This window comes from Vespula pensylvanica, chromosome 1, assembly GCF_014466175.1.
Source record: "Vespula pensylvanica isolate Volc-1 chromosome 1, ASM1446617v1, whole genome shotgun sequence".
NCBI classification, from domain to species: Eukaryota; Metazoa; Arthropoda; class Insecta; order Hymenoptera; family Vespidae; genus Vespula; species Vespula pensylvanica.
In genome coordinates, this window is record NC_057685.1 from 7666175 (window position 1) to 7689256 (window position 23082).

At 30.8% G+C, this 23082-nt stretch overlaps 1 protein-coding gene across 6 annotated transcripts in view; it reads right to left on the minus strand.

Annotated features, from left to right (window-relative positions):
- Positions 1-8310: 8310 nt before the first annotated feature.
- Positions 8311-23082, minus strand: part of LOC122631718 (prolyl 4-hydroxylase subunit alpha-2) — a 286954-nt gene continuing 272182 nt past the window's right edge. For all 6 annotated transcript variants that reach the window (XM_043817755.1, XM_043817765.1, XM_043817774.1 and 3 more), the window contains 8 exons: positions 17454-17776; positions 15371-15538; positions 14033-14205; positions 12228-12494; positions 11259-11483; positions 11112-11177; positions 10873-11038; positions 8311-10735 (listed from right to left, as the gene is read on the minus strand). In XM_043817755.1, the coding sequence (XP_043673690.1) occupies positions 10641-10735; positions 10873-11038; positions 11112-11177; positions 11259-11483; positions 12228-12494; positions 14033-14205; positions 15371-15538; positions 17454-17776 (1483 nt within the window). In that variant the 3' untranslated portion in view covers positions 8311-10640. The remainder of the gene's footprint in view (positions 10736-10872; positions 11039-11111; positions 11178-11258; positions 11484-12227; positions 12495-14032; positions 14206-15370; positions 15539-17453; positions 17777-23082) is intronic.

Consider the following 23082-nt stretch of genomic DNA (forward strand, 5'->3'; position numbering starts at 1 on the left):
TCCTATCTCTCTCTTTGTATTATATTTTTTTATACCAGTAGCATAGTCGATGTTAAAGCACGAACGTTTTTACATTTTTTTTGTCCACTAAAAATATCGTGTATATTCAATTGTCTATAGTAATTAATTGACAAATAACCGATTTAATTAAAAAAGCAGAAAAACAAAAATTGATCAGAATTTAAACGGATATTTTTCCTTTTTTTTTGTCATTTGCATATAACCGGAGGCATTGCTACAGGTCCTTTTTTTTTATTTTAATAACTCGACGTGAATAAAAAAATCATTCTTGCAAAAAAAATATTTGTGTTATTTATTATTTCATAAAAATAAAAGAAAAGAGAAAAAATATATTTTATTATTTAAAAAAATAAATATTGTTGAAAATCATCCCATGTACATACAAACAAAAGTTTCTTTCCGTCTTTAACCTTGTAGGCAAAAGGTTAAGCCGGATGATATTTAAGAGTAAAAAATATGACTTTTATAAAAAGAAGCAACGACGACTGAGCAGACTTTAGTAAGGGAGGATAAACTTAGGTCGATTCTTTAAAGGTCGTTAAGAAGTTCTGTCTAGAAAGGCTAACTTTTTTCTTATTACTTTAGTTATAATATCTTGACTGCTCGTTAACGCCACGTGGGTAATATTTAATGGAAATAAGATGAAAATAAGATGAATCTGAAAGTGAGATGAAACTGGAAGACGCTTAAGTCGTTATTGAGAATAGAGATAAGAATGATCCTGATTATCGTTTTATCGCATTAGACGTCGGTTTACAGTCGACGATGAGTTTATTCTCTTATTAATAAATCAAATCACTTTTTCCAAAGTTAATTCTTTCGGTTTTTAACAGCCATTAAAAAAAGTTCATTAACAAAATTGTCTTAATCGATCAAAACGATGAAGAATCGGTATTGAATTTCATTATTCCTTTTTTCGATAAGAATTTTAAATATTTAATATATCAAATATATTGACGATATCGATTCGAGTGTCTAAAATAAATAAAAAAAAAATAAAAATGTAGAAAAATTAATACGAAATAGATTAACAGACTATTATTATTTTATAACGATTAACGTGTTTAATATGAGATTATTATCTTACATGAAAATTTCCAAGAGGAGGGCAAACTTTTTCTAGGATGATGTATATTTACCTATCCGTTTTCTTGATAATTGATCGGGGCAGCTGTCGTCTTAATGACCTTCATTAAGAAAATTGATTCTGCATTACGACGATTGCAGAACGAACTTAAACTATCTCGATTAAATATTTTCCAACCTATCCTTTGTTATACGTCGAAGAGGATATTTTTCAGGATATCTTCTCGGAAATGTTCATATCGCCCGTAGCAATTCGAGGAAAAGCATCTAATTCATTTTTGAAGGAATTGAGAAAAAAATGAGCTAACTGTCGAGAATATTAAATCACTCGAGCGGGTTGATAAACGACTTTTCTAGAAAAATTATTTCTTTTAATAATATACCGTCTTAATCTCTTACATTTCTCTGAGTGCCCAATTAGAAAAAATCTTTTTCAACAAGATTTACTAGAATTAAAAGAATGAAATAAAGGATAGATAATTAGACCGGTATGAAAAGAATGAGTACTGTCTACTAATAGAATCGTGTCCAATTTGTCGGATAAATTAAAATACATTGAATTTACGCGAGTAGAGTTTCAACGTTATAAAGAAGGTAATAGAGAGAGAGAGAGAGAGAGAGAGAAAGCGAAAAAAGAAAAACAGCAAAATAAATAACCACGAAAGAGGGGCAGAAAAGTCGTTTGGTGTTACTCGCGTCTCGTTGACTCGAAATAATTGAACTTGTTGTCGGCGGGCCGTCCCATTGCGGGAAAAGGGATTTACAAATAGAAGGCGACCGTTTGATAAACGATCGAAATTGTTGAGAATCTTTCGAAGCGCGAAACGTGAATGCCTCGCCCCAATTCCCAATCATCTGCCGACAGACTGAGTTCCCCTATTGGAAAACATCGTTCGTCCGATGTGTACGACCTTCCGTAAGAATTTCTACGAAATATATTTGTATACAAAATGTTTAACTCGGGAAGGTACCTCTCGTAGAGGTCAAAGACAATGAGACTCGTACTAAGAATCGTAATGAAAACACACGAAATTTTTTCCCACGTCTTTCGCGAGATATACCTTACAGTACGTATTTAACTACCTTCCCATTCAGTTCTGTCGAATATCTTTATTGGAAATTATTTTCTCGAGAACTTCAAATACGCAGGGCGAAGAAAGGGTAAGAGAGGAAGAGAAAGGGAGAGAGAGAAGAAGACAAGGAGATAATACAGGTACTTATTAAGTTCACATAACTGTTATAACTATGAATTAATCTACACGAAAATTAAGATGATTATGAATCGTTATAATAATAAGTAAGGATTATAACAATTAATGAAGATACGAAGAAAGTAATTTAACGTAAGGGAATGATTCAGGAAATAATTTGAAATTAGTTTGATATAGTTATTACTTGTAGATTAGTTGAAAACGTAAGCATTAACATTCAGATTTTCGAAGAGTATTAAATTACGTCGTAATCAATCGAAAGAAACTCCGATGAAAGAACTTGTATTCAAATTTTATATATTAAAGTTTTATATATTAAAATTTTTAACGACGAAATTGATCAACCGATTCACAAAAATGAAATCGACATATTCTAGTCTTGATAAAATCGCAAATAGAACGCTTTGATTTACAGAAGGGTCAACTTCGTACCAGTCGTCCTTAAAGGGTATAGCGCGAAATCCGTACTAGTTTTCTGGGTAGAGTTTCGATCCGTTCCGATCGAAATTAAAAAATGCATTTTTAGTTGCGTCGTCGTCGTCGTCGTCGTCTCGAACAAATATTTATCTTGCTGAAAGTTTTATCGAATTTTTAACTAAATAAAAAAAGAAATATATTCCTCCTGCAAATATCGTTAACTTTTAACAAATATTCTATGAGACAGCATTAGGAGGAGAGGAGGATAGAGAGGAGTGTTATTATATAACGTAATATTAATATAATTATCATACGTATATATATATTTATTTTTTGTATATTATATATATTTATATATTATGTTATATTATATATATTCTATATTCTATATATATTATATATATATCTTTTTCTTTTTTTCTCAATAAAAAAATTTGTCGAATTTGCATTCAAAAGATATAGCAATATAAACAAAGATATCCGCGAGAAGCATTTACTTTAATAGATAATCAACAATTATGATATATATTATCAGACAAGTAACAAGAGAATTTCATGGACCTTCCTTTTGTGTGTTCGATCAAAGGAGATTGTCGTGTTACAAAGTTATTACTCGACAAAATGATCAGAATTCTATAGGTACATAATATCTCGAAAGCTTCTCTTGAAGGAACGCCGAATAATAATTTCCTTTGTCTAAAACGCGTGCACTAGACTTTGATGATATCTCAAAGTGGCTACATAAGGATCCTCTTCGTTATTAATAAAAATAGAACGATATCTTTTAAGCATTTGCCTTTTAACGAACTTGTTAAAAAAGCTTCGCTTCATTTTCTCAATTTATCCGTTCACTCATCCATGTAATGTTTATATCAGAGAGGTACCGAACGATCGACGTTGGTTCGTTACCTATCGCCCACGTGTTATCGTTCGATGACAAAGGAACTTCCCATACCCCTAAGAATCTCTAGCAATTTCTCCGTGAAAGGACCAGAATAACGAGCTTTGATCTTACTACCTGACCCCGTCGTTCTTCTCTTGTTACGAGTGTAACATGAAATTGATACCATAATATTTGAGTTATGAGTATAAGGTTCTTTAGAGAAAGATAAAGAAAAAGAGAAAAGAGAGAGAGAGAGAGAGAGAGAGAGAGAGAGAGAGAGAGAGAGAGAGAGAGAGAGAAAGAGAGATAAAGAGAAATAAAGTTAGTCAATGTCTCAGAAAGCTAACATAATCGGCCTTGTAGCGTATAGTAGTTGCCGATGCACAGCTAGGACTCCCTTTAGACGCCATTATCCTGAATGCACTTTGCTTCCACCTCTCCTTTCTCTCCTCATACTCTACCCTGAGTAGAAGCTGGCAGCCATGAAGCTGCTGACTGCGTTCGACAGATAACGGAAGTCGCTCGCTATTGGTGCGAGCTCTCAATTTTCGATGACGATGCTTCTATCCTCGTTTCTCTCTCTTTCTCTCTCTCTCTCTCTCTCTCTCTCTCTCTCTCTCTCTCTTTCTTTCTCTCTCCTTTGTCTATCTGTCTCTCTCTTCACCCGTAACCTTCCTAAATGGGTACGTACATTGTAGATAAAATATGAACCGTAAAATATAATCAATTGCGAGTTAATTGTTTGAAAATTTCCATTTATTGAAGAATTTTTGAACTCTTGATAATTTATAAAAGCTGATTCATCAACTAAGTAAATGAAAGTATGTATATAATAATAATTAATTAGATATATAGTAATATACAGATGAATGGATATTTAATAGATTTAATGTATCTATATGAAATAATATGCATGGATGATATATTAAAGAATAAAGACAAATAAATAAGTTATGTAAGTTAGTTAGTAATGTTGAGTCTAATTTGTAGATTCTGGAGCGTTAATAAATAAATACTACTCTCGCGAATAAGCATATTCTATTATACAGGAAATTATTGATCAGATGAGATTCGTGAGAGTAGGTCTTCGTTGTTCACGACGCTCGTCGTTATCGATAAACCAGTTAATGTCATCGAATTACGTTCAACACGAGATAATGCATTATAGTGGTAACATAATATGAAACTATATCACGTATTCATCTACTTCGTATTTATTTGAGAAACTGGATTTTTACGTTTAACTACAGTGGTTAAGGTCAAGTTTATTTCTTGTTTTATTTGTTTATATTAGCATGTAAGTCACTTTTGAAACGATGATCTCATCCAAACAATTGTATATTCGTTTGAATATCATTCGAATTGTTATTATAACAATATCGGTAAATAAAGGCACGGAGAAAACAAAAGTCAACGAATATGAATGTCTCGACATACTTCTCAAAAAAAAAAAAAAAAACTAAAGCTATAAAAGTTAAAAGTGTAAAATTGAAACGTGACTTTTAATATTCACGCTCGATAATTTAATTAATAATTTAATTTTAAATAATCTTTTTTCTGGTTCGTAATATTTTCTTTCTTTTTTGTTCTTTTTGTTTCTTCCTTTTCACAAAGTTGTGAAATTTTCTCTTCTTCGGAATGGATTTCATCTATTCTTATCATTTATAAATTAATATCATCGTTAATGCGTGACGTGCCTTGTTCATTTTCATTAAACCGCTCGCCCCAGCGTTATTCATCGAAAATTGTTAATGGATACTTAGAAGTAGGCAAGTTATTTACAGCCTCAATTATCGATAAATAAATTAGTTGTATCGTATCGAGCTATAGACTAGGCTTAACGTAACGCCTACTCTACAATTTATATGTCATAGTTTAATATTCCTTTAAAAAGTGCAATTCGAAAATGAGTTTATATAAAAAACGAATCGCAAATTTGTCAACTTATACACATGCATTATTCAAATACATGAATTTTGTTTATCTTTTTTGTTCCACATATGTACATATGCAGATATTACTGCACTTGAGAGAAATATATGATCGTCTATGTATCATATATATAATCGAATATGTTTATCTACCTAGAACCATGTATCTTTTTTCTTTAACATTTGTTTGTAACTTCAATAAAAACAAATGAAACAATAAAAATAAACAAAAAGAAAGATTTTGCGATTTGTTACAGTTGCTTGAATCTTCGGAGATTTTTTCAAAATACCTCACGAACCAATTCTTTCATTGACATTGTTATTTTATTCAAAAAAGGGGACGAGGAATCAATTCGAGCAAAAAAAAATTTTATAGTTCCGTTAACAACAAAACAATATCGATGATATCGAAATCTCATAAAAAAAACAGAAAGAAATAATCTTTAGAAAAAATTTGTTTCCATCGTCAGACATGTAACCTCGCCCTGAGCATTTTTTCTTTTTCCCATAACAATTAAAACTAAGGGAAATATTTCAGATATATAATAATATCCAAAGTTTGATCCGTGGTATAATAACATCCAAAGATTGAATCTTTATTATCGTTAAAAATTACGGTGTTGATCATTCTTTCGACAAATTTGTTTCAAATCTAAAAATTTAACAAAATCCATCGAGGTAAAAAAAGGAGGTCAATAACTTCGTCCGATCGATTTTCGAGAATACTAAGAAAAAAAAAAAAAGAGAGAAAAAAGAAAGAAAAAAAGAGAAAAAAGAAGTGATACGTGTTAAGAATTATCCCGTCCGAGAGAATCGGTTCCATGTACATCGTTTAAAGAATCTAGCCTGGAGGGAAGAAAAAATAAGATTTAACGGGTAGGGTGAGTTCGAGTTATCGATGCGCATGGAAATTTTGATCAAAGGCGAATGTTCGTGAGCCTCGGTTCGGTGAAGGAGAGAAATAAAGAGAGAGAGAGAGAGAGAGAGAGAGAGAGAGAGAGAGAGAGAGAGAGAGGGAGAGAAAGAGAGAAAGAGAGGGAGAGAGAGAGAGGAGAGAAAGAGAGCGAGAAAGAGTAGTGAGGGAGGTTAAAGGTGGATGCGGATCGATGTCGTGGATATAACTGTGAGCGATTTTCACTTCTTTGTAGAATATTTCAATAGTATAACAAATATAACTATAGAAGAATATAAATAATGAAGGAAGAAAGAAAAAACGAAGGTATGTGCATTTAATATTTTATGGAAAAGAAGAAAGAGAAATAAATTACAATAGATGTATTCAAGTTTTAATTATGTTTATATGTTTATACGTTTGTAATACCTATCATAAAATATAAAATGAGTATATCATAAATGTAAAATGTGTTATGTTTAATAGACCGATAATTTCAAATTAACAAAACATAAAAGTAAATGTAACATGAATGTACAGAGAGAAAGTATAAATATTTTATAAATATTATAAATATTTTTTCTTCTCTTTTTCATATATGGGGGAAATGTAAGAATGGGATAATATTTTTGATAACTTTCCATAAAGGACCATGTGAGTTTTACGTCACTATTCATAAACATATTGAAATCTAGTATACTGGTCACGCTTATCACGTTTTCCATAGAGAACGTCGATACTTTTCAGAGAACTATAGATGCGAATGTTGTATAACGATCAATCGATTGCTGTCCGATGTCCATGGTAACCGTGTGACGGTTATCAGGACAGGATATACGTCTTTTCAATAATGTTTTCGACTCTTCTCAACTGTGATACTTGATATTGGACACGACAGTAAGGAGGAAAGAATGTCGAAAAAATATGTTGATCTGATAAATTTAAAAAAAAAAAAGAAGGGAAAGGCTCTTTCAGAACATCGAGAACAAAAATGAAAGAATATTCTTATATAAATATGTATGTATGTATATATATATATATATAAAATACATAAAATGTACATATATATATATTAATATATATATATATAAAATGTATATAAATATATATATATAAAATTGAAAAAATTGTTAATCCATATATATGAACGACTTTTATTTTTATCATTATTTATGGAAGATTAGTAATTTTTAGAAATTTTTTTTAATAATTTCTAACATTTTTATATATAAATTAGAAATTGCGTTGTTCTTATTAGCTTATGAATGTTTTATCAATAAATTAAATTCGGATCAATGTTGAAGATATCATAAGAGAGGACAAATTTTTCTTACCTTTGCTCGGTACATCGATTGCATAACGTCGAAGAGCTTTATCGTTAGCTGCTATGATTTCTCGACTATCGATACAAAGAACATTCAATTATCAGTAAGTTACTTGTAAATAATAGTAATCTTTTGATAGAAAAAATGAAGTGATAAAAGAAAAAATTAATTAAACAGAGATTATTAAACTCGACAGAAAAATTAATTGGTAAAAATGTTCTGTTACCTAACGAAATGTTTTTCAATCAAAGAGAAAAGACTGATATAATAAAGTCAAAAGTTTCTCTTTAATAAATCATATGACATAAAAATTAATTGTAAAATAATATAAAACACAGAATGGACCAACAGTTTCCAGATGAATTGATTCTCCTTATCAGAAAAGTTTCGAGAAAATATTAATTGATATGTAAAATAAGTTACAAAGTTTTGGTCCATCTTAGAAAGCTTTGGAGATATCCATAGTATGTTTTGAGGAAGAAATCGGATTTCGGACGAGGTATAGGATAAGTCACAAGTTTTTGTACAAAAAAGAATCTTGAAATTTATCTTGAGATTTGTAAAAGTTTATTGATCGTCGTTGCTTTCTCGTGGAACGCATTAATTCGATCGTTGCGAACGAACTTAAGAGCTAAGCGTTTAAAGTTAGGAAAACTGCGTTAACTCGATGATTACCCGTCCCTCTTATTTTTTCCCTTTATTTATTATATTTTTCGTTGAATTTTAATTAATTAAACGATCGGATCGTTCGCTCGATCGTTTTACGCACGGGAATTACACGCAGATCCTCTTTATTTCGTAACGCGTACGAGAAAAACTCGCTTGCAGGATAAGTTACTTTGGCCTTTTGTCAGGCTAACAATAATCCTGTGCGATAACAACGCATTTTAACAACGCGCAAGTGCGCCTCTCGATCGAACGAGATTGCGATGCGATTTTTATAAGCTCTATGAATGCTTCTTCAATTGTTAAATATTGTATACGTATAAAAAAAAAAGAAAAAGAAAAGAAAAAAAGAACTACTTATGTAAATTCTTGAAAATTTGAAACTGAATATGTCTGACTTTTGAGACCTTTGACTCGTTGCACGATCTGACAACTATTTTCAATGTAAACGTTAGAAGCGTTATTTTTATAAAATTATTCTGAACATTTGCGTACTATCATGAGTGTGTATAAATGTGAAATAAATTTTATTGACTTGTTTCATCGATTTCGTCGTATTAAATAACGATAAACGTCGATTAATTCTATTTTCTCGAAAAGATTCAGTTTCTTTTTTTCGTCTTTTGTCTTTTTGTTTTTTAATGATTGCGAAAGAAATCACGTTTACAATATAACGATCGCATTCTCGAACTGTCATCATTCTCTCTTAATTACTCTTTATCTCGTATCGTTACTGCATCATACAGTTTCCACAAATCATTCTTGTCTACATATATGCATGTACTTACGATACACATGATTTATGGAAATAAAATTCGTTTAATTAAGAAATCAAAGACTTTGAGAGTAGAGTATAGAAATAAGTGACTGCAGCTAATCGTACGTTGGATATACGTAATTTACGTAAATATTTTATAATTGAGCAGAATATATCTCTTATTCGATTAAGAGACTCTATGAATGACATTCGTCTTATTTCCTAAAGCTCGATATCACCGTGGAAAAAAAAGAAAAAAAAAAAGGAAAGGAACAATCATGTGTTTTGTTTATATACTCGCCGTCTTCGTTTCGTTCATTTACAAGCAATTCGTATACAATTCGTTTAATCCTATGCGGATGATCGATTCCATATATGTATACTTATAAGTTTAATTTCAATAATTAATTAAATAATAAAAATATCTGATAAAAACAGATATAAATTCGACAGAAACAATCGGTGACATGATCAATACGTTCATATATGTATGTATATAATATATATATGTGTTCGTTAATCCTTTAATACTTATACTTTTGACATAAGCGTAAATTATAAATGTTCGCGATAGATTTTACATATATCTATGTTGTTTTTTTTTTTCGAGAGAGAGAGTACCATTATATATCACTCGGTTATAAATTGTTTTTCTTTTCCGCAAAGGGTTAAACGCGAAGATCCGACCAAATGTATGTAAGTATTAAACTATAAAATATATCCTTATCGTATAATATTTACAGAAATTGAGCAAACACTTAGGAAATATTGGAGCACGAAAATATTTTTAAATATGTGACGAGGATAGTTCATTTTCTATAAAATCAAATATTCTCTGCCATGTTGAAAACTCATTGGTTAATAATTATTACGTTTTTTGTTTTCTTTTTTGTAAATCTTCATAACGAAATAAAAAAAAAAAAGAAAAGAAAACAGATAATAAATGCATCCTTTCCATGAAAATGTTTACTACACGATGGGAATGTTAATAATTAAATAATAAATCCAGGTAAAAAGAGTGTATTATTACCTTTGTAATAAATAAAACGGATAGGCAGACAAAGCATGTTTGCATCATTTAGTCAAACTTCATTAATCAATACCTATTTAAATATCGGTTAATAAGTTATTCGCAATCGTAAGAAGAAAGTTATCGTAAATGGGATGTCCAATGAATTTTTTCGTTTACCATATATTATCGATATAATATTATGATATTTCCCAATGTATTTCTCTTTTCGAGACGATGAATTCTTTGTAAAATGAATTCTCGCTTTTTAATAATAGCCACGTGTTATTTCGTAACTTTAGCATAAGATCGAATCAAAAGCGAACTGCGACGAGATTGTTCGTATCTTTGATCTTCGTTATTTGTGAAAACACGAAAATATTTCATACGATTCGATTTGACACTTAACGAATCAGTCTAGTCGCAGGCTCGTGAATTTTGTTCAATGTCTAACATCAGCCTCATCTGCAGATTGATTTTCTAACGTGCAAGGCCTAAGAAGTTCTTGTCCTCTTTCGTGAAGCCACTTGTTAGCGACTGAAATCAAAATAAATATAATGTAAAATGTATATAAAACGTAATGTATATAAAAAATAGATCGAAGAATTTAGATAAACATTAATTTTTTATAAAAAAAGGATATATATATATAATAATAAAGAAAACAACTATACCCCATTTAGATCCCGTAAGTACCGGGCAAGCTGCGTGTCTCGTTTTAAAATCACCCTCGCCGTTTGGTTTTAAATTGTACCAAAAAGCAGCGCTACCCTTTCTAGGCCAAAGAGATATGTTAATGGCAGTAAATACGGTACCACCACCTTGCTCTACATCGCTCATCTGTAAACCATAAATTTACATTAGCATATAATTTAATTAACAAAATTTCTACATTATTTTATTCATTGCTTACGTAATATAGAACAGTGGCAATACGATTTCCAGTTCCTAAACTCTTGAAAGCATTTGTTTCTTCTTTCTAAATATTTAAAATATAGTTATTAATTGATCTATTACTAGACCTTCAATTTTGGATTAATTTCTTTAACAATGAACATACCCTAGCAAAATCGAAATGAGGCTCATAGTGACCACCGATACCATAATTTACAACCTGTAGCTCTTCTGCAGTGTCAACGGTCATACTGGTCATGTGCTCGACACGTTTGCTCACAGCTGCTACGTGTTTGTGTTCATGTTCTTGAAGCCACGCACTTTTGCTGATTCTGTAATTGGCGATTTCAAGTGCACCAGTTTTGTAATTCTGGACAGTGGCACGTTTAAACTGAAATGTAAAGATACATCTTGTAATAAATATCGTTTGTAAATACCTATTAAAGCGCAATCATATGTATTTTTCACAGAATTTAATTGTTAATTATATATATATATATATATGAATATTAATATTATATATATTTTTTTAAAATTTTAATACATTGTAAATTTAATCGATAGTCCCGAGAATTTTTTAATCAATTGTTTGCGAATAACCAGTTGAGGCAACAGGTTCTGGTTTTTTATTTTTTTTCGTACCTTCTTCTATTACACGAGATACATTATTTGTCTATCATTTAAGAAACTTTGTCATTAGAATGATTAACATAAAGAATAAAAATTTGCTATATCTCCATAAACAGCCAAGTTTACATCGTAAGAATATAACGCGGTATAATTTCACGATGGGCCAATTATCCCCGAAAAAGTCGAATCATCTATCCCAAGAGGCCAATAATGTTATAACAATATCTCCTCGTTTGTATTAATATTATATTAATATACTGTATTCAGTATTTTTATTTAATTATTAATAATTTATGATTTGAAGAACAAGCAAAAAATTTGAGGGATTATAAAAGTTCTATATTACGAATTTATCTAATTCATTAATTAAAAATAATAACAAAGAATATTGTTTACGAGTTTCGTTAATAATTATTAATCCTAACACTTAAAATATCTGTGAACCTTAAATTAGCCTATCTAATGTATATTTCATGTATGTATATATATATTTCTTTTTTGTTACCCTAGGTTGAGCCATTCTCTTGATCGTTTCGATCTCTTCGTCATAAATGACGTTATGATAAACGACGATCCTAGGATCAAGATAAGCTTCCTCCTCCTTGAGCGGGGCTATTTTCAAGAAAGGAATTCCACGATCGACGTAACGACACTTTAGATCCTTCTGTATTTTCGGGGGAATTGAAACTTCACCACGGCAGAGCATCTCATATCTTTCCCTCTCTGTCATCTCTTCCCAAGTTTTCACCTTTTCCTCGGTGACAGTAAAGTGCTGGAAAAGATCATCTAACGTATATGTCCGTTCTCATTGATAAATTGTAATTTCTAATGACTTTCATCTGATCGATTGTGTAATTGTTGGGTCAAAAAAAAACATAATGTTAATATATATATATATATTAATTTTATATATATATATATAAATTATTTATATTTAAATGATCTACTCATAATAATTTTGATTAATCGATCGAGTAATTGTTGGGTCAGAAAAGGCAAATAGAATCGTAGTTATTTATATTTAAATTATCTACTCATAATAATTTTGATTAATCGATCGAGTAATGGTTGGGTCAGAAAAGGCAAATAGAATCGTAGTTATTTATATTTAAATTATCTACTCATAATAACTTTGATTAGAATAAAAGAATAAATTTAAAGAAATAAATTTTAATAAACTAATTAATTAATGAGATTACGTGAAATAAATACTACGTATAAAGAAATACAATTTCAGTTTAAATGTCTGAGAAGAAAAAAAAAAAAAAGAAAGAAAAAGACTTGTTGCGAATTAAAGGATTACAGGTAGAAATTTGCCTTCGAAAGCTTTCAAGCTCATTCATGAAGGGGGAACACGGAAATCGAGTAAACAAACTGTCGACCCACATAAATTTGTGGAAAAGCGCTCGATGTTGGATGCTAAATTCGTGGTAGGGATAATCCATCGGCCTTGCATCGTAGCACGTTCGAGATTGGAATGCTGAGAAACAAAATTTCGTGCAAGTATTTTCCTTCTTACGAAGAGACAGGTCAGTTTCTTTTCTTTCTTTTTTTTTCACATGTACGAAAGAATTCTTTTCTTCGTTCATACTGTATCGATCGATCTCGAGACCGAGTATATAACTTAACAACAAAATCAATCCACTTTAAAATACAAAAAAAAAAAGAAAAGGAAAAAGAAAACGATCCTTTGAACCAATTTATTCTTTAACCGTTTGCATGTATGTCAGGTCGAGTACTTTACATTGTAAAGTCAGGTCAATGATGACAATAATATTCTTTTCTTAAAATGCTTGAGTCACCTTTTAAGTGACATTTCATTTAAATAATAAAAGAAATCAATACATGAATGGTTTTATTTAAAAATTTCTTGGTATACGTAAACGTATACGTAAATGTATGTATCAATACATGAGATATCAAAATTAAATCAAAAAAAGAAAATCAAATCGGAGTCGGCCGGGAAATTAGGAGATAAAGTAATTATATTATTATTATATATTTATATTTTATATATAAATATATATATACATATATTTTTTTTTTCGATTAAATCATCAAACTTATCTCTTAACGTGTATATTATCTCAAATAAATATCAGATAAAATTATAATATAAAATTATAATATAAAATTATAATATAAAATTAGAATATATCTTGTATATTATGTTTTTATAATTTATTTTTTTTTTACACGACTTGAAAGTAGCATTGACTTTTGTTTATGCTTTTATATGCACACATAAGATTTATTTTGTTCAAAATTATTATAAATTCGAAAAGAAATCAATTCGTTTTTCAATCTTACCTGTTCAGGTATCGCTGTGTCGTCCCGTCCATCCTCTCCACGTTTCTTTTTCATAAGATTCGCTTTACTTTGAATTTCCTTTTGATAATAAGCTCGATTACCAAGCGCTCGTTCGTGGGTTGGTACTAATTCCAAAAGCTCATTTGTCATACTCAGAGCACGTGCAACATTACCTGTAAATAAAAACTATATTTTAATATATATCTTTCATGTTCGTGAAGAAGTAAAATAATTATTTTTTTCTTAAACGTCGATTTTTTTTTTTTTTGGTAAACTCAAGAAAAACTTTATGATGTAAACAACTCTTATTTCAGAAATGTTTCGAATTTTCAATTTTTTCGATATTTTCTATTTTCTAGTTTTTTTTTCTTTCTTCTTTAACGATGAAAATTATTATTATTATTTATTATTAATAAAAGTCTTATAATAAATTAATTTCAATGATACAAATTATAATTATCAGTTTTTATTAACGGCAGGTATAATTATATTTTTCTTATTAAAGTACTTCGTTAATTGTATTAAAAAAATAATCTTTTCTTTTTCTATTCTTTAACTATTTCTTTCAACAATTCATTACAAAGCATATATCCATTACAATCGTTTCATTTTATCATGGTTCCATGCATAATTTCTTTAGTAATTTTGTTTTAAATACGTAGTTAATACAAATTAGTAGGAAACTATTTCCGAATATGATATTTGTACACTTGAAATATTTCGGCAAGTATAATTCAAAATTAAAGTTTGGGATAAATAATTTATACAATCGAGTATTCGTCATATTTATTCACGAATCAATTGTCTATATTGTATGAGAAAATTATCGAAATGAAATCGATAATTTCGCAAGTATGAACGGTCATCAATCTCGATGAACACAAAGGATTAGTAAATTTTTAATGGGCAATTACGTACTTGGTCAAAACGAAAAAGAACATTTTTGTTACACTTAGGTACGTTTTATTTATTCTAATGAGAACCTTGTATAGGGTCGCGTAGTTTTTGTGGTTCGCCAGCTAGGTAATTTTTCTTTCTCTTTTGCATGAATAGCAAACGTGAATGATAAAAAGCGTCGGAGTAATTACTATTTCAATTTCCTACCTACGGGATGACTACTTTTTTACTATACTTATTTCCTTCTCTCTCTCTCTCTCTCTTTATTTTTCTTTTTATTTTTTTGGACTACTTAAAAATTTTTATCCCATAATTTTACCGTGTAATAAACAAAAATAAAGCTTTCCAATTATTATGACGAGATGTATGAGATTAAAACTTTTCTTCTAGACAAAATTTTGCAATAAATATTTCATTAATAAAACATTATCATTTGAATACCTTGCATATACGTGGAGAAAGCCAAATACTCGAGAATATCAGGCTTCGAAGTTGTCGTTGTGTTCTGTTCTTCTTGCAGACGGTCCATAGCTTCTTGCATCCATAACACGGTGTGATAGTAATCTCTATTATGGTAAGATTGTCGTCCAAGTTCGAAACAGTCGCTCGCTGAAAACAAATAACATCACCAAATTAATCGTTACCAGGTATATCATGAATATATCATTTTCTTTCGGGAAGGGCATTAATTTAATTCGACATCCTTGTATAATTTTGAAGGAACCTTTTTTACCTTTCTTTTTTTAAAGAGAGATGTAATGAACTTTAAAAAGAGGAGAACACAATTTTATTCAAAAAAAAAAAAAGAGGGAGAAAAAGAAAAAGAGGATCATTGACTAATATTTTATTGGTCTTTATAATCTTTTTTTGTACCATTATATTATTAAATATATATATAATATATATATAAATATATAATATATGTGTATATGTCTATGTATACAATATATATATATATATATATATATATATATATATATATACATGTGTGTGTGTGTACACTTTGATTTAGAGTTTTACCGATGAATTGTTCAATGTAATTATAAAATATTTTGCAAGTTTAAAATAGATAAATTCCAGATTATAATAATTCGAGTGAGGCTTGGATTTTAAGGGAAAAATTTGATATTATATTATGCATTCTGATCAACGTTCCAACAATTTTTCTTTTTTTACACGCGTCGACCCAAGCGAGCCTCGAGCACGAAGAGGCAGTTACCTTGTTCATGGAACTATGTTCGTTAATTAGCTTTTACCTTTTTCCTCTACAAATGACACTTTCCTCTCTTTGATCTTCAACATTTCGAAACTGTCTCACCATCCTCTCTCTCTATCTAGATTTATAAAGTTATATTAACGAGACACGTAATACAAAAAAATCTTAATAATTAAACGTTCTTAGAGAATTATATTTTTAATAGCCAGGAAAGTCCAATGATTCATTTTCCTTATTATTTTATAAGAAAATTCAATGTTGTTTTAAATACCGTAATTTCAAACGTTTTTAACGATTTCGAAATAAAATAATTACAAATATTAAAAGCATTGAATTGACAAATTAACGTTGATATATTACAGGAATTTATATTATTTCAACAATCTTTTAAATAGAATTATAAATAGTTTATAACAAAAATCGATATATTTTTGAATAATATATATTTGTGAATATCATTTTGAGGATAATGTCGATAAAACCGTAGCAGACAAATTTTGTTCTTTTAAATCTTTATAAAGTCTATTTTATCTGTCTCGTATTGAAATCGATAGCAATTGAAAACCCTTTTGGAGTAACTGCAAAAGGTAGTCATCGTTATAAGGTTAAATCGGAAGACAAGTTGACTGGAAAGGAGTAACAATGCCGATGAAGGAAACCACGTAAATTATTCATGGTAGGGTTCGCTAAGTACCGTGTACTCGAAAGTCAGCGTACAAGGCTTTGCCTTTAACATATCAAGTAGCGTATCTCCTCGTAAAAGATCTCGCGAAAGAAGCTCTTATCGCATTACTAATAAATACGTTTCTGCTGTTAAAAATAGATATTACCGAATCGATTATTTATCGAAGTAATAAAATGATTTTTTTTCTAGAAAAAAAAAAGAAACAAAAAAAATACTTATTTAACAAAATGCTTATAACAAAAAATAGTTAAAGATAAACTGCTTTAATTGCTAAATAGCCAATTAAATTCTGCTGACATTGCAATGAATTTATTTCTATTAAATTTCCTCTTGATCTATATCTATATTCTGTACTTGTAAATAATATTTGAATAATTTAAATTTGTAATAAAAAAGAAGATGAAAAAATTATTGATACTACTTTACATTTGATTATTAATAACTAGCACTATAGTGGTAACGTTCGTAAAAAATATTATTAAAAGAAAATAAAAGAGAATTTTAAAAAGCCATTAAATGGATATTGAAAAGAAAACGAAAAGAAAAGGATTAAGAGAATAATGACGACAAAGAGAAAGATGATGAGAAATAATAGAAAGATCAAATTATGCAATATAACGAACCACTTAAACCGGTGCTATATTGTACCCCATTCAGAACACCTCTGGCTACTTGCGCGGTCTCGAGTTTGTAGGTATCCTGCAATCTCATAAGAGCTACTGCAGCTCCGTTGAGGTCCTCGTCCGTCGGAAACTTAAGGTCACTCCTCGAATTCGTGATGTTCGCTACGAATGACTTGCCAACGTCTTCGGTTATAAGTTCCTCTACCCTTTTCCAATCTGTAGTTAATCTCTTGACCAACAGATAAGCATTTATTGGATTGGACAGATATTGCTGTATATTTCTTGAAGCCTCCTCGTGTTCTCTCATGTAATCTTCTACGTTCCTAAAAAAAAGCAAAAAAGAAAGAAAGATAATAATAATCTCGTTCGATCGTTTACGAGTTTCTATTAAATAAAAACTTTCTAATCTTGTTAATTAAATAAACATTATGATAATCATATAGATTTTAAATATCGCACAATATCGATCCTTTTTAAGAGTTTCTATTAAATAGAAACATATTAATTTTATTAATTAAATAAACATTATGATAAATGATCACGCGAGTTTTCGATATCGTACAATGTAGTAGATAAAAAACAAAGTAAATATTTCAAGATTATGTTGGATGACTTAATCATTCAAAAGTGTTCTGGAAATGTAATTCTTACAGTTTTTTAATCGCCCCTCGTAAGTGCACTTGCGGTGAATTATATAATAACTGACAGCGAAGAAGAGGAGGAAGAGAGCGCATGAAAGAGAAAAAGAGAAGGAAAAAGAAAGAAAAAAGGAAACAAACAAATTATTCTTGCTTCCATATGGCATCGTGACGAGGAATAATCGTAAAAGCCTATCGCGTTTCCTCGTTCTCGCCTCGGTAAATTTGAGAAATTCACCGAGCCACCAAGCCCGTGGAGATTTTTAAAAGCAAGAGAGAGAGAGAGAGAGAGAGAGAGAGAGAGAGAGAGAGAAGGAGAGAGCGACTTTACCGAAGCGATGTCGCGGAGACGCGTTTTAATTTAATCTCCACCCTTCAAGTGTAGGAAGAGCCATATATATTCTTTCTTTTTTCTTTTTTTATCTTTCTTCTTCTTCTTCCTTTCTTCTATTTTTTCTTTCTTTTTCTTTTTTTTTCGGGTTCCTCTTTCGCTATCCTCAACCTCCACTTCTTCCTACGTAATTCAGCAGATGTTCCTCGTGATTCAAACGAGTAATACGCTTTTCCTTTCTCTCTCTCTGTTTCTCTTTCTCTCTTTCTTTCTTCCTTTCTCTCTCTCTGTTTCTCTTTCTCTCTTTCTCTCTTCCTTTCCTCTCTCTTTTCCCTCCTTCAATTCATTCTTCCTTCCTTATTCCGTGCTCTTTAAACAACGACTATTTCATTTCATTCCATTTCTGTTCTCCATCTTTTTCTCTTTCTCTACCTTCCCCTTCTTCTTTCTCTTTTGCTTTTACTGCACTTGTATTAACGCGTTTTATAATGCGTTTATAATGGCGTTCAAAAACAAAAGGACTGAATGATCTGTAGATTTATTCATCTTTTTCTCTCTCTCTCTCTCTTTCTATATATATATACATACACACATACATGCATACATATATATATATATATATATATATATATATATATATTGAAATACTATAGATTCTCATTATATAACATATATTGTGTATTTATATACGTATGTACGTATGTTTGTATATAATATATGTTGTATATATGTATAGATATATAAACATGTATATGCATATATGTATATTCTTTTTTTTCCAAGCAGTATTTATCATCGTCGGAGGTGTTATTCGAACGAGCGAACTTTCCTATTCGTCCTGCTGTTATAGCGGCAGTAACGAGAAAATGAAGTTTTTATTTATTCATAGTATCGAAAGAGTACGGTCTCAAAGCTCGATTGTGCTCGATGATGAAAAATTCAAACAGATGGGAGAAAAGGGGATTGAGTAGGTTGGAGAACTAACGGATCTATGAAAGTTTTTTTTTTTTTCTAATCGATTCGGTTTAACCACAATAGTTAGATCGATTTGAAATTCATTTCGTTTGGGAAATCTTAAAGAAATGATCGAACGTAGACGTATTTAATAATCGTGTTAAAAGTCGTCGGGATTAATAAGAACGAAAGATCAACCACAAATATTGATCTGATCTCGAATGAACGCGGAATCAAAAACGAACAAAAAAAGAAAAAAAAAAAAGAAAAAAAAGAAAAGAAAAAAAAATAAAAAGGAAAGAAAAAAGGGAAAAAGGAAAATATTTAGCTAGTCTCCCCTCTCTACCTTACGAAATATTCACTGGACCTATACCGAGAGAGCCATTCGACGCTCGAAATATCGTCCAGAGGTATTCTCGATCGGTACGATCAAAGCATTCCGGAAGGATCGTTACTCGCATCGTAAAATTGGCGCGGGAGGAGGACGTTTGAGATCGCTTCTCCGATTCTCTCATGTCGACGTAATTTCGCCCTCCTCCACTCGTAGGGATATTGCACGATGTCGAGGCTGTCCTCTTCGACGATCGAAATAGGTGAGAGAGAAATGGAGAGGGAGATAGGAATAGAGAATGAGAGAAAGAGAAACAGGGAAAGAAATACATATAGATATACAATATATATATATATATATATATATATATATATATATATATATATGTATATGTGTATGTAGACATATCTAAAAAAAGAGAGAGAGACAGAAAACGTGTGTACGTGAAAACATGTAAGAGAGATAGATAGATAGATAACGAGAAAGAGAAAGAAAAAAAGAGAGAGAAAAAGAGAGAATATAGGAGGAAAATGAAACGCGTTGTGAGCTTTTTCGACGATACTCGACATTTTTTTCTTTAACCACTCTCTGTCCTTTTATTTCTTCATCTCTAGCTCTTCCCTTCGCTCTTATACACTACTCTTGTTCTTTTCCTTTCTCTTTCCTCTTTCCTCTCGAAAATATATTCGAGAGGAAAAGCCAGAGGGCAAGTGTCGAGGGATGAAAGGAAAGAGAAGGAAAAGGAGAAAAACTTTGCCATTTTCCGATGGCACCCTTTATCGCGTACGGCACGTCATCGAAACGCTTTCCTTTCCCATCGTGAACAGGTCTCGGTGCATGTGGTAAAAGCGCGGAAATTGCAAACTCGACGTTTCTAGCAAATTTTTAATTCTTTAACGCTGAATCCGCGTTCCTTTTCTCTCTTTCTCTCTCTTTCTCTCTCTCTATCTATCTATCTATCTATCTATCTATCTATCCGTCTATCTATCTAGCTATCTATCTATCTATTTATCTTTCTCTTTTTCTTTCCAACTTTGTCTTTCTTTATCTTTCTTTCTCTCTTCCTTCCTCTATATGAAAGCTTTGGAAATTTGCGAACGCGTTAATAAGCAGCGGCTAATACTAGTTTCTTCTTTTCTTAAATAAACAACTTTTTCCAATGATCGGTTCTACTTTAAATATTGTGGAAAGTGTAATTAATATATCTCTGTGTTTAATTGCGATCTTGAAGAAATATTTTATCCTGGCCGATAATTAATTATTTTTCATGTAAATATTTAGCGCCTGAAGGATGCAATAACGGTGACATATAGTTGCTATATTATACAGCTATTTGAAAAACGTTGTAATGCATACATTGCAATAAATGCAATACAGTAAAGCATATATCTCCGGGCGTTAAATAAATAAGTACGTTCATATAAATGATTAATTAAATAAAAATATGTAATAATAATTTTAAATCACGATAAATAATACAGCCCCCTGTGATTATTCCGGACATCAAGTAAATAAATAAATAAATAAATAAACAAATAAAAATCCAATATACGTTAATACAAAAATATTTCTGATCCGAGAGATCTAGAAAAAAGAAAAAAAAAAAAAAAAGAAAAGAAGATCAAATACTAGAATTATTTACGAGCTCTGCCGATTTCTCTGCCACTTTGCTTCGCGTAAGCCTCTTTGCGAATATCAACTATTCCGAGAAGGAACACGTTCGTCTTATGGTTTCGAGAAAGGAAAAAAGAAAAGGACAAAATGCTATCGTTCCTTCGCGTTTGCAAACGCGTCGTTTATCGAGGACTCGTTGGGTTTAGCACTCGAAATTTGAATATTCAGCGGGTCTTTCCACAGAGAGACGCGCAATAGGCAATATCTGCCTACAGAAGATAACGGCTTCGGCGAATCTCCTAAAACCCCTCGAAATCTCCTCTTGTCTTCCTCCCTAAAACACGTTACACATACATTTATAACCATTCTCTCACATGTATGTATACATACACGCGCACACATAGACACAGATACGATATCGAAATTTCTCCCCGAAGGGACAGAGATAATTCGCGAAGATCGCTTCCGTGCTTTCGAAAAGTATAGAAGGGTAACCTTTTCCTCTCTTCTTTTCTTTTCTTTTTTTTTCTTCTCTCCCTTTCTCTCTCTCTCTCTCTCTCTCTCTCTCTCTCTCTCTCTCTCTCTCTCTATCTATCTCTTCCTTTCGCAGAACGTTTATGTGCCAAAGAGTGCGAAACGTGGCTGGCATGCAAACTGTCCCCCGTTGGTAGTCCGCTAATTCGTGCACGTGATTCTCCCCTATACTTCTTTTTCGCCCACCCTTCTTTCATTGTCCTCGCCCTTTCGTTTTTCCCCGTTGAAAAAAAAACCACGCACGCACGCGACTTTCCGTAATATGCGACGGGAGTTATGGTGGGGATGCTGGGATGATATCAAGAGCAAGGACAGTTAGATTTAATATCGAACGTGATTTTTCATTCGAAGGCACATTAGAATTTCTTCTCTTTTTATTTTTTTTTCTTTTTACTGATCGATTACGGTCTATTCAGTGCACGGAGAGTACCGTGAAAAATTATGGTCAAACTATATTTGATATTTTCTTTTCTTTTCTATTTTTCTTTCTACCAATCCTTTTCCTTTGTTTTTTGTTTTTCTTTCTTTGTTTAGAGAGAAAAGTAAGTTAAAAAAAGAAAAGAAGAGGAAACCGATAAGATTTTCGACAAATTTTTATTTTTTTATATATACATTTTTTTTATAAGTGTAAATTTTATATATAATTTAATTATGATATTCATATATATTTCATACTTGATTGCAATGATAATATTGATAATAATACGATGGTCATTGTTGAGTAGGACAAATTCTAAAATGACGTGATTAATTCGATAAAATTTGCAAATTTATCAGAAAACAGAGTAAAAGAATAGAAGAAATATGAAATGAAAAATGATGATTCCTCAACTAGCCTAACCACATGGCATTTATGTACACACACACACACACACACACACACACACACACACACACACACACATATATATATATATATAATGTTTGTTAGAAAGATATTTCTTTTGAATGAATACCAACTAGTTTCCTTTCGACTCACGATGAAAACAGCCTTACGTTTACGAGTAAAATTTACAAAGAGAATTTCCTGCAGACACGATCGATTCTGAATCCACGTCATCATTGTTATTATTATTATTATTATTGTTATTATTATACTTGTGTCTGGAGAACATTCCCAATGGAAAATGTGAGTAAGTATGGAAGAGAGAAAGGAGAGAAAGAGAGAGAGAGAAAGAAAGTAAAGAACTGTGATTCTCTCTCTCTCTCTCTCTCTCTCTCTCTCTC